This window comes from Gorilla gorilla, chromosome 4, assembly GCF_029281585.2.
Source record: "Gorilla gorilla gorilla isolate KB3781 chromosome 4, NHGRI_mGorGor1-v2.1_pri, whole genome shotgun sequence".
Lineage (NCBI taxonomy): Eukaryota > Metazoa > Chordata > Mammalia > Primates > Hominidae > Gorilla > Gorilla gorilla.
The window spans coordinates 161,110,893-161,128,493 of NC_073228.2; the positions used below are offsets into that span (position 1 = coordinate 161,110,893).

At 42.5% G+C, this 17,601-nt stretch overlaps 1 protein-coding gene across 5 annotated transcripts in view; it reads left to right on the forward strand.

Moving 5' to 3' along the window:
- The window catches only part of CYFIP2 (cytoplasmic FMR1 interacting protein 2), a 134,291-nt gene that overhangs the window by 14,204 nt on the left and 102,486 nt on the right, over window positions 1–17,601 (forward strand). For 4 of the 5 annotated variants that reach the window (XM_019027387.4, XM_004042898.5, XM_055387218.2 and 1 more), the window contains exons 2-5: window positions 5,045–5,184; window positions 6,719–6,808; window positions 14,496–14,573; window positions 16,383–16,484. In XM_019027387.4, the coding sequence (XP_018882932.1) occupies window positions 5,068–5,184; window positions 6,719–6,808; window positions 14,496–14,573; window positions 16,383–16,484 (387 nt within the window). In that variant the 5' untranslated portion in view covers window positions 5,045–5,067. The remainder of the gene's footprint in view (window positions 1–5,044; window positions 5,185–6,718; window positions 6,809–14,495; window positions 14,574–16,382; window positions 16,485–17,601) is intronic. The other variant, XM_055387217.2, reaches the window with a different exon arrangement.

Here is a 17,601-nt window from a genome sequence, read left to right on the forward strand (position 1 = left end):
TTCAAGTGATTTTCCTGCCTCAGTCTCCTGAGTAGCTGGGATTACAGGCACCCACCACCATGCCTGGCTAATTTTTTTGTTGGTTTTTTTTTTTGTATTTTTAGTAGAAATTGGATTTCTACTAAAGAAAAATTGACCAGGCTGGTCAGGCTGGTCTCGAACTCCTGACCTCAGGTGATCCACCTGTCTCAGCCTCCCAAAGTGCTGGGATTACAGGCGTGAGCCACCACACCCGTCTGTAAATGAGTATTTTTTAAGTTTGAGTAGCCCAGAAGAAACCTAGTTACGGGAGAAAAAAAGGGAAGTTGGATAAGAGCTGGGAGCTTATAAACTGATCTAGGGGATTTTATGAAAAATTTGAAACATATATAAAATTGGATGGAAAAATACAGTAATTTCTATGTATGTGTCACACACAATCTATAGTTATTAACTCACTGCTGAATTTGTTTCATTTCTATTCACTCTTCCCCCATCTAGTATTATTTAGAAGCAAACCCGTGTCCTTTTATCTATATTTTAGTATATCTTTCTGGAAGATATAGGTTCTTTTAAAACATAACCTTGATATTATCCAACCTAAATAAAATATTTCCTTCATATTATCAAATATCCAGTCAGTACTAATTTTCTGATTTTCTCATAAAGTTATAATTTTATTTGTATGGTGGTTTGTTTGAAATAGGATCCAAATAAGGTCCACACATGATAGTGTGTTCATTCTCTTCAAAATCTATAGACTTTCCTCCCATCTCTCTTTTCTATCTTTGCAATTTATTTGTTAGAGGTCCTGAGTCATTTGTCCAGCAGAATTTGTCATAGATTGCATTTTGCTGATTACATCACTGGGGTGTAGCATGTTTTTCTGCCCTCTTCCTGTGAGTTGGCATCAAAGGCTTAATTAGATTCAGGTGTTTTGTTTTGGATCCAGCATTCTTGGTGCGTTTTTCCATCATTAAGCACATAATATCTGATTGTCTTTCATTTAGGGATGTTAGCAGCTGATGATGATCCGTGCCTAGATCCATTTGTTTGTAGAGGTTGGAAAACAAGGATATTATCATTTTTCTGTTAAAAAGGAAAAAAATACTTTTATGGAAAGAAACATCCATCTCTTCTATAGTTCGGTTATCTAGTGGTATAGTTTAAGAAAGACAGGTTAAATGTTTGCTTTTATTTACCAATTCTCAACAGAAAGGTTGGTTCACAGGCTCATCTAAGAGTAACAAGGTAATAAAAACCAAGCTTTTATTAGATGTCTTTGTGATCCATCAGGGCTCTTCCAGCACATCACTCAATTTTAAAATCACTTGGAATAATAGTCCCTTTCTGTGGAGTTACTCCAATAGTACAACATATATATACATTCATTTGTTTCATTTTACTTTTCGATTTAGGGGCCACTTTTTATAAATTTAGATTTTATTTTATAAGTATGTAAAATGTTTTGATGTTTTCAAAGTCAAATCTACAAAATAAGGCATATTCAAAGGATTCTAGCCCCTATCAACTGTTTTCCCTTCTTTTCCTGTTCTCCATAGGTAACTAATTTTTAAAAGCATATGGCTTGCCTTTCCGTTGTTTGTTTTTTAAGTAGAAGATGTGTGTGTAGACATCTGCAGCCCCCTCTCCTGGGTAAATGAGCGCATGCTGTCCATACCATGTCCTGGAGATCACCCGTAGTTGCGTGTAGAGAGGGTCCTCATTCCATTTTCCTACTGCTTCATATTTCTCTGTACAGTGGCACCGTAGTTTATCCAGACAGTCCTCTGTTAATGGATGTATTAGGCCGTTCTTGCACTGCTATAAAGAAATATCTGAGACTGGGTAATTTATAAAAAAAAGAGGTTTAATTGACCTCACAGTTCCACAGGCTGTACAGGAAGCATGGTGCCAGCATCTGCTCAGCTTCTGGGGAGGCTGCAGAAAGCTTTCAATCATGGCAGAAGGCAGAGGGGTAACAGTTATACCATATGGTGAAAGCAGGAGCAAGAGAGTGGGCAGTGTGGGGGAGGGAGGTGCCACACACTTTTAAAATGACCAGATCTCCTGTGAACTCAGAACTCACTCGTCACCAAGGGGATGGCCCAAGCCGTTCATGAGGGACCTGCCCCCATGATCCAAACACCTCCCACCAGGCCCCACCTCCAACATTGGGGATTAGAATTCAACATGACATTTGGGTGAGGGCAAGTATCCTAACTATATCAATGGATGTTTGCTGTTTTCAGTTTTTGCTATCACAAGTGGTCCTGCTGTGAATGGCCTTGTGCATATGTCTTTGCGTATTTTTGTCAATGCATCTTTGGGACAGATTCCTAGAAGTGGGAATGCTGGTCAAAGGGTAAAATGCTTATGGAAGTTTGTTAGATATTGCCAGATTTCCTCCCACGGGAGTTGTGTCATTTTGCCATCCCTACTAACAATGTTTGGGAGATCCTGTTTCTCCATAGTCTTGCCAACAGCATGTGTAGTCAAACTTTTGGATTTGAGTCGATCTAATCCATGAGAAATGGTGTATCTCCTTGTAAGTTTCATCTGGATTTTCCTTATTGAAAATGATATAGGACACCTTTCAAATGCAGTCTTCCTGGTCCCCTGGTTGGAACCCAGGCATTATGTTATTAAGAAGCTGTGCACATGATTTTTTGGCACAAGCAGGGCCAAGAACCATTAATGCAGAGTGTTTGAAAACACCTAGCGTAGAGGTTGGTATGAAATAAACCTCCACTTATCAAGTGTAATCTCAAAATGTGAGTGTGAGCCCTTGGAAGGAAGTATGTAGTAAGGAAGCTGACTTCAGACTATGGAGCTGGACAAACCTGGGTCAGCCCTCCCTCCACCACTTGCCAGCACTTGATCCTATGAAATTAAATGCCGAGGTTCTGTTTGTTCATCTATAGACTGGGAATAATCATAGTACCTACCTTTATAGGGTGGATGCAAGATTGAAATAGTCAAGTACTTCGCATAGTGTCTGACACAGAGTAAGGGCTAAAGAAATGTTTCACTATTATTATAATTGGAATTAATGAAGAGAATTACTAGGGCTTTGGAGGTTGAAGATCATTATGCCCAGTAAAATCATTACTCCCTCCTGTAAAATGGACTTAGTAGTAGTGTAAGAAGGAAGACAGTCTTTTTTTCTTTTCTTTTCTTCAATGGATCAGTGAAGTGGTTTTGCTGTAGAACTGAATGCCACACTTAGAATTGTGGGGGAGAGAAGAGGAAGAAGCTTAGGTGTGGAGAGGACCTGAAACCACCGTAGGAGACCAGCCTTCTGCAGAGGGCAGATGGGGAAGTTACCTCTGGGCTCAGTGAGCCCTCACTGGATGCAGCATTTGCTGTTGTCATGGTACGTGATGGGAAGGTGTGTTTGAGAACTCAGTGAAATGTGAATCTAGTTAGCTGCACAGCAGCCAGTGAAGGCTCAGCCCCAATCTGCCCTCCCAACCTTGGGCCTAAGGCAGGTATTAGTCTCGGGGCAGCATGACCTTAGGTATATTCTGCAGTTGTTTTAGTCCTTTGCAGCCCCTGGACCAAATTCTTGTGTTGATGGTCCTTTTCCCCCCTAATGTTAGACACTGTATTTCCTAACAAGCAAAGCAAACTCACTGACATTCACAGCAGAAATCCCAGCCCCGGGATCCCACAACTCCCTGGGATCAAAGGTGGTCAGGAAGGGATTCTCAGACAAGCACAGTGGCCCTTCTCTTTGTGTCCCTCTTAATCATGTGTGTTTAGGGTTGGCTTTATTATTATTAATAATATTTTTCTAAAACTCAGCTTTTAGTGTTTTTGTTCACCTCTACTGTTACGTTTTATTTTGCTTTGCTTTTTGCTTTATGTCTGCCTTTGTAACTCTCAATCCCTCTGTTCTCATTTCTCTGGGCTGATTTTTGTTCTCTTAAGGTTTTTGAGTGTAACATTAACTTCATTTAGTTCCACTTTTCTTTCAGCTAAATGTGTTGAAGACATGTATTAGTGCTTTCCATCTTTCATTTCTAAAGATCTTATCATTTCTATTTGAATTCCTCTTTAGTTATGAATGACCTTGAAGTATGTTTTGTAAATTTTCAAAGGTATGGGATTTTATTGCTACAATTTGCATTATTGATTTCTAATTTCCTTGAATTATATTTAATAATAAGTGATTGTGACTTGTAGGCCATCATTTTTGAAGAAACTTGTGGGAACCTGATTTATAGCCTAAATCATGATTAGTTTTTAAGCAGTGTTTCACATATGTTTGGGGGGAAAAATGAGTATTCTGTTTGCTGGGTGCTGAGTTCTTAAAATAGGAATTAGCTCTAGTTGGTTAACTGTGCTGTTCAGATTCTCTTCAGCTTCTAATCCTGCCAAACATACTATCAAAGCAGCTGCGCTGTGCCAGGGTCTAAGACACAGAAATATCCATTTAGGGCTGATTTGTTTGATGTGGCTCACAAAACATACCCAGGTCAAGGAAGACAGTGGCTCCTCCATCTTTGCAAAGAAGGTTGATTTGCAGGAATTGAGTTATTTTAATCCCAGTTTAATTAGCCTAAAAACCTGGGCTCTGGTTTTCAGTAGATTATCTTGGCTGTCACGATCCTGGATAATTGTATTGCATGGTAATTTAGGAGTGGAGCTCATAAATATCCTTATGAAGAACAAAAGGTGGAGAAACTAACCATGACCTATGTTCTCACATCCCACTTGAGGTCCCTCGCTTCTGGTCATGTGACTGTGTGGGCATCACATAACTTCTCTGAGCCTTGATTTTTCATCAGTTATATGGATAGGGTACCACCTTCCATGTTGATCACAGAGGGTGGTGGTGAGGCTCAACCAAGTGCACACAAAATACCTTGTTAGCGATAAAGAGATCCTGAGATATAAAAGATACACACTGAGAGCACCTTGGGAAGAAGTGGTGAGTGGAAGTGGCCTCAATGCATTTTAACTCTCTTTATTCTCCCAAAGGATGCTGGACATGGTGCGGTTAAGAGGAATTTTAGAGGCCCCTGAAATTCTCCACTGACCTTCTCTTCCTTCCCCTCAGTGCAGAATACAGAAACTGCAGCCATGACCACGCACGTCACCCTGGAAGATGCCCTGTCCAACGTGGACCTGCTTGAAGAGCTTCCCCTCCCCGACCAGCAGCCATGCATCGAGCCTCCACCTTCCTCCATCATGTACCAGGTAATAGAAATGGTAGATAGCACCAGGGGGCCCAGGAATTCTGGGGATCCCCTAAGAGAGTTTGCCCTAAGGCAGAGGGAAGGGGAGGTCTGCATCTAGAAGGTGAAAGGTGTGAGCTGATGGAGTCCCTTGTGCGCTGGTAGAGCCGAGTATAAGGAACTGATTAGCTACTAAATGTGCCGTAGGACTGTTTCCCTCCCTCCCCCAGGGAAGTCTTGTTGATCTGCTTTGACCCCAAATACCTTCTGGGCTATTCTTGCTGCTGTACCAACCAAGGTTTTGGCAGCTCTGGCCTCATGAATTAAATATTGCAATTTAGAAACCCCAGAGCCTGCCTGGGTAATTACTTTTCCTTCATGCATGTGAGGAGGGCACTACAACACCCCATAGCAGCTCATGGCTCAGGGAAGCTGGTCACAGTTGTTTGCTTTTGCCTAAGAGAGCAAAGCTTGTGATAAACCACCATCAGATTGTTCCAAACTATGACCTATCAGGGCCGGGAGTCGGTATAGCCCCTTGTCTGGGTGTGCCAGGCCAGATGCCATGTTAAGAAAGGATATGCTAATTTGAAAGTCTTAGCTGTGTTTGACCTTTTGATAGTTCTCAGATTGCTACAGGAGACTAAATATAAATACATAATAAATTCTTAAATTTCATTCAGTGGATGTATGAAGTACATGCTTGAAGGTTCCGCCCATAAACTTCATTGATTCACATCTTCTAACCCAGATTAAAATTTTAATTATACAAATATCTTTTTTATTATAAGCAATACAGAAAAGTATACAAAAAAGTATACAAAAACATATAAATTTTTTCTATAACTATGCGGATATATACCTTTTTTACCAAATATACATATATATGTGTGTGTGTATATATATGCATATATATATATATACATATGTTTTTTTTTTACCAAAAGAGAACCATACTATATTTATTGCTTTGTGAGTTGGCTTTTTAACTTAAAATTTATTATGGATATTTTTCCATGACAATACCACAATACTACCACATTAGGCTTCGCCACCTCGTGGTACTTAAAAGTCCATTTATGGATATGCTATTTTATGTATATATATATATATATATTTAGCCTTTCACTGTTGATGGATATTTGGGTTGTTTACAGTTTGTTTTAATCACAAAAAACTGCCACAGTAATTATTCTTGTACCTATATATCCACACCCTTGGATGAGTATTTCTGGAACTGCCGAATCAAAGCAATGCACATCTTAACTTTTAGCAGCTATTTGGGCTTGTGGAGTTTAAGCATCTGCTTCTGAAGCTCAGATGAGTGAACCTGATTACTGATGGGAAGCAGACGGTGGACCCTGTCATCACCAGCTCCTGCCCAGTGTGATTGAGAGTGGGACTTTGTGGGGAAGGGGCAAGATGAAAAGTGACGCAGCAGGAGGTTTCCACAGAGAGCTTGCGTTGTTTGTTGGCAGCAGTTTGCCCTCTGGACACCCAGCCAACTTGGAACTGTTTTCTAACAACCAAAATGTTCCTGTCCTCTAATTCCACAGGCTAACTTTGACACAAACTTTGAGGACAGGAATGCGTTTGTCACGGGCATTGCAAGGTACATTGAGCAGGCTACAGTCCACTCCAGCATGGTAAGTCTCTGTGACCCACGTGTGCAGACATGCTCCCTGCTGGGCTGGCAGGGGCCGCGGGCAGCTTCTCACACCAGAGGCATGTGCTCAGCTACTCTAAGAACCCCCTGCCTCAGTCAGAATCATCTGCTTAAGCCCACTCTTACAGTCTGCCCCATCCCCTCTCGGTGCCTAGAAACATACAGTTCCCCTTTATCGTCCAGCTTTGCGAATCCTACTCAACTGTTAGGGCCCAACTTAGTCTCCACTACTCACTTTCCTGAGCTCCTATAGCTTTTTGGGTTAACATGTGATTGGATCTTGCCTTGTTTATAGGTTAATGAACGTGTGGAATTTTGTCTCTTGAGCAGAGCAAAAGGTTCCTTGAAAAAGGGACATTGGCTTTGGTTTTGGAATAACAGTTACTCAAAAAAGCTGATGGCCTAAATCATTTGCAAATAGGGCCAGTTATTATTTTCTCTCTTAGAGTCTGATTCATCTGTGGAGGGCTCCTCCCCTTCTCTGTTGGGCTTCCATTGATTTTATTCTCATGCAGCACTGCAATTTAAAGAATTCCAAATTCCGTGTTCATAGACCCTGCCTGTCGTTCCATAAACCCTGCCTGTGGCTCCATAGACCTCTGACACTATATGTCTTAGCTCATTTTGTGATGCTATAACAAGGAAACTGCAGACTGGATAATTTATAATAAATAGAAGTTTAGGCTGAGTATGGTAGCTCATGCCCATAACCCCAGCACTTTGGGAGGCTGAGGTAGGAAGATCCCTTGAGCCCAGGAATTCAAGACCAGCCTGGGCAACATGGCAAGACCCTGTCTCTACAAAAAAATTAAAAATTAGCCGGGTGAGGTGGCACACACCTATAGTTGCAGCTACGTGGGAGGCTCAGGTGGGAGGATTGCTTGAGCCCAGGAGGTTGAGGCTGCAGTGAGCCATGATTGTACCACTGCACTCCAGCCTGGGTAACAGAGCAAGACCCTATCTCAAAAAAATAAGAGTAGTGGCTTATTGGCTTATGATTATGGAGGCTGGAAAGTCCAAGATTGAGGGGGCAGTATCTGGTGAGAGCCTTCTTACTGTATCATATCATGGCAGAAGCCATGACATGGGTGGCAGAGAGAGGGAAGGGGTCCAAACTCATCCTTTATGAGGAACCCACCCCCATAATAACAGCATTAATTCTTTCATGGGGGTAGAGCCCTCATGACCTGATCACCTGTTAAAGGTCTCACCTCTCAACACTGTTGCACTGGAGATTTAAGTTTCTAACACATTAACTTTGGGGAACACACTCCAACCACAGCACTGTATTGGTTATCTCCCGTAACCTTGTGTTGACAAACCCTGCTCATTCATTCAATAAGTATTGTGTGGCTGGTGCCCACAGAGGACTGTGTAAATGCTGGAGAGGTATGCAAGGGCAGATAGGGGCCAGTCCTGATCCTCAGTGAGTCAAGTGGGAAATTGATAAGCTTACCATTTATCGAATGCTTTTTCTATACAGATATTTTAGATGCATTGTCTCATTTGCTCCTCACATCAACCCTGTGAGGTAGGTTCTATTATCATATCCATTTTGCCGATGGGGAAAACTGGAGCCCAGAAAAATTACATAACTTACTCAGGGTCCTGCAGCTGACAAGTGACAGCTCTAGATCAAGGTCTGCCTGACTACAAAACCTTTGCTCCAGACTATGCCTTGCAGACAAACAAAAATACATGAAGTTAAGGGTAAATGTCGTGGTAAAAGTTCAAAGTTCTGTGTTTTTGAAGGAACCTTGAGAGAGTCAGAGAAAGCTTGATGTAGGAAGTGGCTTTTGTGTGAGGCCTTGTAGGAGGATAATGATACCTTGTAGATACAGTATACTTTAAAATATATGTAAGGCATTTTCATATATTATATTATTGGAGCTTTATAACAGCCCTGTGACTTGCAAAGGGATCATTATATCCATTTTAGGGATGAGAAAACTGAGGCCTAGAAAAGTTAATAAGCAGGTTGCTCATGATCCCACAACCAGTAAATCACAGGACTGGGCCTGAAATCCAGGACTGATTGCCAGTCCTGATCTCTTTCTCCTGTTCCGTGCTGTCTCACACAGTTAGAATTTTACCAGTCAGAGATGAGATGGGGAGAGCACACCATGTGGAAGAGCCGGTGTGAGCAAAGGCACAGGGCAAGGATTTTCAAGGAGTGACTGGTTTGGACTGTAAAGTGCATATAGGGATATTGTTTACAGATTCCCTACAAATAAAGGGTCGGGGCATAGAGGGTGTATTCGTTGGCTTGGATACCATAACAAAGTGCCACAGACTAAATGGCTTAAACAACAAAAATGTATTTCCTCCCCGTTCCGGAGATTAGAAGTCCAAGATCAAGGTGTCTGTAGGTTCGGTTTTTCCTCAGACTTTTTTCCTTGGCTCCCAGATGGCTGTTTCTGTCTGCATCCTCACATGGTCTCTTCTCTGTGTGCACACATCTCTGGCACCTTCTTTCTGTGTGTCCAGATTTCCTCTTTTTATAAGGACACCAGTCAGATTAGATCAGGGCGCTCTGTAATGGCCTCATTTTAACTTAATTACCTCTTTAAAGGCCCCGTCTCCAAATACAGTCACATTCTGAGGTCCTGTGGGGTTAGGGCTTCAACCTATAAATTCGGGGGGCACACAATTCAGCCCATAACAGAAGGCTTTAGTTTATTTAATAAAAAATTAAAAGCAATGGAAAAATCTTTATCCTTAAAAGAGATATGAACAGAACGCTGCTTGGGGGACAGATTTCATGTGTTAGTCATATGTAGAATCAGTTGCAAGTAGGAATGAGGCAAATAAATTAGTCAAGATGATTAAAGTTATCTACACTGCAGGCATTCAAGGCCGAATGAGGGTGATGGCACTGGGGTACAGCTAAGAGGATATGGATGTGAGGGACACTGGCTTAGCAGTCAGCTGGGACTGCACTGACTGAGTTCCCAGGAAGACCAGGTCAAGACACCAACAGAGCAGTCGGAAGGAGGGGTTAGGTTGGAGAGTGATAGTGTTCATTTTCTGTTGCTGCCGTAACAGAGTGTCACAAACATAGTGGCTTAGAAGAACACTGATTTATTTGCTTATAGTTTTGTAGGTCAGAAGTCTGATGTGGTTCTTACTGAGTTAAAATCAGGGTGCCAGCAGGGCCGCATTCCTTCTGCAGGCTCCAGGAGAAAGTCTGTTCCCTTGCCTTTTCCAGCTTCTAGAGGTGTCTACATTCCTTGACTCGTGGCCCCCAGCCAGCAGTGACATCACTCTGATCTCTGCCTGCATCTTCAAATCTCCTTCTCTGACTCTTCTGCCTCCCTCTTTTGCTTATGTGTACCTTGTGTTTACACTGGGCTCCCCAGGATAATCCAGAACAACCACCACCACCCGCCTACCCCCATTGCAAGGCTCTTAATTGGTCACATCTGCAAATTGCCTCTTTCCATGTGAAGGAACATATTCACAGGCACCAGGGATTAGGATACAGACATCTTTGGGGGACCATTATTCTGCCTACACAGGGAGAGTGTTGATGTGGCTTAGGCATGAGTCATGAGTGGCATGCAATGCTGACATTCCTGGATAACACCAAAATCTCCCTTCAGTCAACAGTGTCTTCCTCGTGCCTTCCCCAGTCTTTCTAGGGTAGCTTATCAGCAGCAATGTGGGCGTATGAGATGCTCATCTTCTTGTATGTCTCCTGTCCCCACTTGGGCAAGGTGAATCTCTCAAAGAACAGGATAGCCAGAGAAAAGAGGAGGAGGGGAAGTACGTAAACCACATAATTGACCAACTATATGGAAGAGTTGAGGGTTCTTTGCTGGGGTGAGATGGGGGCTGAGTGATCACTGGATCTGTCACTACATAAAATTTGAGCTACACTCACATTGGGTTTAAGTCATGGACTTTCAGAATATTAGAAATGTAAAGGACCTTAGAGATCCTTAGTCCTGAAGCTGTCAATGTGGGCTGCACAAGAGAATCAACCTGGGGATTGTTTAAAAACACCAGTGCCCCACCCCATCCCCAGGGATAAATATTTAGTTAATCTGGGGCATGGCTTAGGCATCAAATTCCCCAGGTGACTCTAATATACAGCAAGGGTTGAACAGGAATGATTCAGGCCAACTCTTTACCTCCAAGTAAGGAAACTAAGACATTACAAGTTAAAAGATGGGCCCAAGAAGAGTGAGGACCAGGACTCAAGTTTCCCAAGACCCCACCCAGGGCTCTTTCCACTGTGCCATCCTAACCTCTACATTCTAGCATAATTGCATGACAGATCTGGCTGATGGCCAAACTGTCCGTAGGGCAGAGTTCACATTCTTCTTGTTCACTGCGCTGTTTGCAGCACAAAGCACATAGCCTGGGACCCATGAGTGCCCAGTTAAACATTCACTGAATGCATGAGTCGGAATTAACACCCGTCGGCAGGCAGGTTGGTGCTAAAAGTAGACATGTGTTCCTTACATGACTGTCACTTCCCCTTTTTGACATGTGTTCTGAGGCAGATGACTGCGGGACCCACGGGCTTGATTGGTTCTCCCTGTTCTCAAGGACAACATGTTACTGATTTTTAAAGTTCTCTAAATTAATCATTGAAAGTGTGACTTGTCAATGACATTTGCTGTGGAAAACAGAACTGTCATAAGTAAATTGATCTGCTGTTGTACTAATAAGATATTATGAAATGGTGATATGTGGATTTAAAAATAAAGTTCAATTTTTAATATAGATATAAACATTTATAAAAAGAGATGGCCTAGTAAAATTCTTTCTTTGTTGATTTTTTTTTCAAAGTGTATTTCCATTTAAAGTGTACAATTCAGTAGTTTTTAGCATATTCACAATGGTATACAGCCATGGCTACTACCTAATTTTCATAACCCCTAAAAGATACCCTGGACCTGTTAGTAGTCAATCCCAATTCCTCTCACCCCACCACCTCCTGGAAGTCACTAATATACTTTCTGTTTCTATGGATTTGCCTATTTTCATCTAAATAAATAATCCAATATGGACCTTTTGTGTCTGGCTTCTTTTACTTAACATAATGTTTTCTTTCTTTCTTTTTCTTTTTTCTTTTTTTATTTTTATTTTGAGATGGAGTTTTGCTCTTATTGCCCAGGCTGGAGTGCAGTGGCACAATCTTGGCTCACCGCAACTTCCACCTCCCAGGTTCAAGTGATTCTTCTGCCTCAGCCTCCCGAGTAGCTAGGATTATAGGCATGCACCACCATGCCCGGCTAACTTTGTATTTTTAGTAGAAACAGGGTTTCTCCATGTTCATCAGGCTGGCCTCGAACTCCCGACCTCAGGTGTCCCACCTGCCTCGGCCTCCCAAAGTGCTGGGATTACAGACGTGAGCCACCGCGCCTGGCCAGCATAATGTTTTCAAAGTTCATCCATGTGGTAGCGTGTATTGGTAGTTCATTACTTTGTATTGCCAAATAATTAATTGTATGGATATGCCACATTTTATTTATCCATCCATCCGTTAATGGACATTCGGGTTATTGGGCTATTTTGAATAATGCTGCTATGAACATTTGTGTTACATGCAAATCTTGAATCTACACATTTTTCTGTGTGGACATATGTTTTCAGTTCTCTTGGGTATACACATACCCAAGAATTACTGGGTCGAATGGTAACTCTGTGGTTAACGTGTTGTGACACTGCCAGATTATCTTTCTGACTCACTTCACAGATTACCAAGAGTATGTGTATGTGTTCCATTTAATTCTCATAAAATTCTATGAGATTATTATTATTATTATTATTATTATCATGATTTAACAGATGACTAAGTGGAGAATTTTAGGATAAGTGATTTACAATAGACTAAAGGGCTAATAAGTGATGAAGCTGGGATTTGAGCCCAGATGTTTATGTATGTATGTATGTATGTATGTATGTATGTATGTATGTATGTATGTGTGTATGTGTGTGTGTGTGTTTGAGATGGAGTCTTGCTCTGTCGCCCAGGCTGGAATGCAGTGGTGCAGTCTAAGCTCATTGCAGCCTCTGCCTCCCGAGTTCATGCAATTCTCCTGCCTCAGCCTCCAGAGTAGCTGAGATTGCAGGCACCCGCCACCACACCTGGATAATTTTTGTATTTTTAGTAGAGACGGAGTTTTGCCATTTTGGCCAGGCTCATCTTAAACTCCTGACTTCAGATGATCCACCCGCTTCAGCTTTTCAGAGTGCTAGGATTACAGGTGTGAACCACCGCGCCCAGCCTTGAACCCAGGTATTCAGACCTTGAGTTTAGGTCTCTTTCCACAGCAGCAATTCCTCAGTGAGATGAGTCATCACTGTATTTTTTCACGCTCGTTTTTCATGCTGTTGTTGGTTTTCCCATCTGCTCTGCTTATTATTAAAAATTGATATTAATCATTTTCCTGCTTATGAGATAGTACATGGGCTGTTATAAAAGTGTGAAAATTATAGTGCTATATGACTTTTTAAAAAGTGATGCAAAACAATCCAGCCTCACAGAGAGCTTGCTATTCATAGCTTGGTACATGTTGCACTGAATTTTTTTTTTCAATACGTAATAATGTAATCACCTGACGGGTTTTTCTTGTCCACTGCACAGACAAAACCAATTCACTGAGACAGTGGTATTGCAGTAAAGAAAGAGTTTAATCAATATGAGGCTGGCCACAGAGGAGACAGTTATTATGCAAATCAGTCTCCCCAAAGGCTTGGAGGTTAGACTTTTTCCAGGATAGTTTGGTGGGCATGGGGCTAGGGAATGGGTGCTGATTGACTGGGGATCCAGTCATGGAGTGTGGAAAACAGGCCTCATGTGCTGAGGCTGCATCTGGGTGGGGGCCATTGGACCAGTCGAGTCCCAAAAGTCCAGGTGGAGTCAGTCTGAAGAACTTCTCAAAAGACCAATCTTACATTCTACAATAGTGTTGGTATTTGTAAGAGCAATTGGGGAAGGCACCAATCTTGTGACCTCTGGCCACTAGACTCCTGAATAGTAAGGGATTATGGAAAGTATGCCTACATCTTCAGCAGAAATCACACACCTCTCATAATCCTAACCTTGTGGCCTTTCATTAGTTTTACAAAGGCAGTTTAGTTTTGGAAAGGGCTATTATCATCCTTGCTTTAAGGTTAAACTGTCGACAAAATTCCTCCCAAAGTTAGCCTACATCCAGGAATGACCAAGGACAGCTTGGAGGTTAGAAGCAAGATGGAGTCAACTATGTCATATTTCTCTGTCGTAATCTTTGCAAAGGCAGTTTTGATAATATACTTTCATAACTATTTCTGTTTTGTTTTTTAACCTATCTGCTGTACATACTGTTTTGCTACTTGCTTATTTTCTTGCTAACATTATATCTGGGGGGCACATAGCTCTGCCCCATTCTTTCTAAGGTAGCCATCCATCTGTTTGGGAAAATGTGGCCTGAGGATGAGTTCTTCTCAAACTCATTGTGTATGTGAGTCATCTGGGAATTTTGTTGAAATGCACATTCTTATTGCATAGGCCCAGGGAGGGACCTGAGATTCTCCATCTCCAGTAAGGTCCCCAAGTGATGTCCATGCTGCGGGTCCATGGACCATACCATAAGTAGTGAGGATCTGGGGGCTTTTGCAGCCTGGTGGCACCCGTCTTGTTCCTCCCTGCTGAGGCTGTTTTACCATTTCAGAATGAGATGCTGGAGGAAGGACATGAGTATGCGGTCATGCTATACACCTGGCGCAGCTGTTCCCGGGCCATTCCCCAGGTGAGACTGTCCTTGTGTGTCTCTTTCCCCTCCAGAGGGCATTACTAACCCCTACTTCATCCCCAAACCAGAGAGCTGAGCTTTTTTTTCCACGTGGTAGGGAGTAAAGCAGGTCCTCTTATCCAAGGAAGAACCTGGAAGACATTCAGAGGGCTTCCCATAAAAGTGATGACAGGGACGCATGTCGAGGGACTTAAAACACATTTGTTCAATATATTTTATTTCCAAAGCAGTATATGGTAACTACATGACACCAAAACCACTGCAGAGGGTATGAAGTAAAAAGCAAGATGTTCCCACTGCCTCACCCCAACCACCCAAACCCACATCCCGCCATGGGATGGCCATGTACACTTTGTGACATATTTGTCTGGAACTTTTTCCTGGCATGAATATTATTTTGTAAATTATTATTTACAAAAATGTATTGTTTTGTGTTTATATTGTTCTGCCACTTGCTTTTTTCTCCACTTAATTCTTAATTACTGACTTTTGTCATGTTGACACACATACAGATATTTTTATTACCATCAGTGCCATCATCATGTAATTAACGGGTCCCATGGCAACAAAATCAGCAAGCCACAGGTGTGTAAACAGAAACTATTCCTCCCCCTTCCTTCTAATTCTAGGCCCCAGCAATAACTACTATTAACAATTTGGTTTGCATCCTTTCAGATTTTCTATGCCTGTCTTATATATGAGCACACATGCTGTTTTGTTTCACTTAATAAAAATGGGACCTGATTATTCTGTCACTTTTTTCACCTGTTTGTGGTGACTTTGTTTCCTGGTTACATAAAACTGTCTCATTCCTTCTAACAGCTCACAGTGATATTATGTGATTGTAGCATATTTTATCCACTTAATCGTTGACTGGTGGATATTTAGCATGATGCTGCCACTTTAAGACTTTCTAAGCAATAGTGTGAAGAATGTCCCTGTGCTTACCTTGGCTCGCTCTTCAGATCCCGTGTATCCATTAGCAGCCTTGGCGTGTGCGTTGTGAGGATGTCTGCCATCGGATTCTGATGTGCGCACTGGTGAAAACTGCAGAGCAGGGGAAATGGGCCTGGGTAGGTCTAGGGGAGCTTTGTCCCAGGTGTATCCAGAACAATGGAAAGAATATTTCTCTCTGCTTGGAATCCAGCTGGACCCCGCTAGAGTGCGGACAGGGGAAAGACTGAAGGAGGGAGAGCTTGCAGATAAATGTGAACATGTCAGTAACTCATGGACAGGGCACAGAACTGAGAAAAAGGAAGGAGGGTTCTGTTCTTGGGACCAACTGGTTCCTTTCCTGCAGCCAATGTCTGGGGAGCACTTCTGCCCCCTGCCAGATTGGTGAAGCAGGGGCTACCCAAGTCTCCTCACTAGGATGAGCATATCAGTTATCATCCAAAATCAGGTATATTTGAGAGTGAAAAAGGGCCCTATTAATAAGACAGCAGGGCCGTGCATGGTGGCTCACGCCTGTAATCCCAGCAATTTGGGAGGCTGAGGTAGGAGGATTGCTTGAGCCCAGGAGTTCAAGACCAGCCTGGGCAACATAGTGAGACGCCATCCCTACACCAACTACAAAAATTAGCTGGATATGGTGTTGCATGCCTGAAGTCCCACCTACTTGGCAGGCTGAGTTGGGAGGATCACTTTAGCCTGGGAGGTTGAGGTTTCAGTGAGCCATGATCATGCCACTGCACTCTAGCCTGGACAACAGAGCAAGACCCTGTCTCAAAAACAAAACAAAACAAAAAACAGTAATAAGACAACAGGTGTAAACCAGGATGTGTGTGTCCCCACTACCCCCCACAGGTGAAATGCAATGAGCAGCCCAACCGAGTAGAGATCTATGAGAAGACAGTGGAGGTGCTGGAGCCTGAGGTTACCAAGCTCATGAAGTTCATGTATTTTCAGGTGAGTGGGGAGGGGCAGGTCTGCATCTGGAGAACTGAAAAGGCCCCTAGTTTTCTAACCACTGGGGTCTGCAGTTTTGTGCCATGTTATTTATTCACTAAGCAAATATTTTTTGACTGTGCCCTACATACTCCTGGGTGAGCAAGGCGGATGAGTCTCCCCACCCTCGTGGAATTTTCATCCTAGTGAGTATGTGAGTGTGTTTTGTGTAGGAGGAGAGAGAGACAATAAGCAATGCACATTAATATTCAGGGAATAATAAGTGCTGTGAGTAAAATAACATTTTGAAAAATTCTGGGTTATAGAGTGCCTGTGATGTGAGTGCTGCTTTAGGGACAGCCTCTCAGGAGGTGGCATTTGAGCTGAGACTCAGAGAGAGAGGCTGACGTGTGGTGACCAGGAGGAAAGGGTTTCAGGCAGAAGGTACCACAGAGGCAAAAGCCTTGAGGCTGAGGCTGGAAGGAGCTTGCTGTGTTTAAGAAATAAAACGAAGTGCCTGGGTGTGAGGGAAATGGGAAGGTGGGGTGTGGATATGCAGCCTAGGTGGGGAGCATGGCCTTTGGAGGCAGAGAAGCCCAAGTCACATCCCTGGCCCTTTCACTCTCTAACTGTGTGTTTGTGAGTTATTTAATGTCTCTGACACCTTGGGATTTTTCACCTTGAAAATGACCAGCTTCACAGGTTTATGGTGAGAATAAATGAGGTCTGTTTGTAAAGAGCCAAGTAGGACCCTGGTCAGAGTAGGTTTCACAAATTGCAGCTGCTGTTAGCATCATGGACCTGCCTTCGGGAGCCCAAAATCTTTTTGGGAAGGCAGGGCCAAGAGAGAAGAACTATCCAGAAACTGATTAACTGCGAAACTGAGAGTCTCCTGACAAGAGGTATTTACAGAAGGGAGGATCTGGAATAATTTAGAACTGTGCTGTCCAGTGCTATAGCCATTAGCCACATGTGGGTACTTACATTAATTAAAAAGTGACAACATGAAAAACAAAAAGATTAAAAATAAAAATAAGTAAAAATAAAATTTTAAAATCAAAGCATGAGGTAGGTTGAAAAAAAATAAAACGAGACAACATGAAAAATTCAGTTCCTCAGTAATCCTAGGCACACTGCA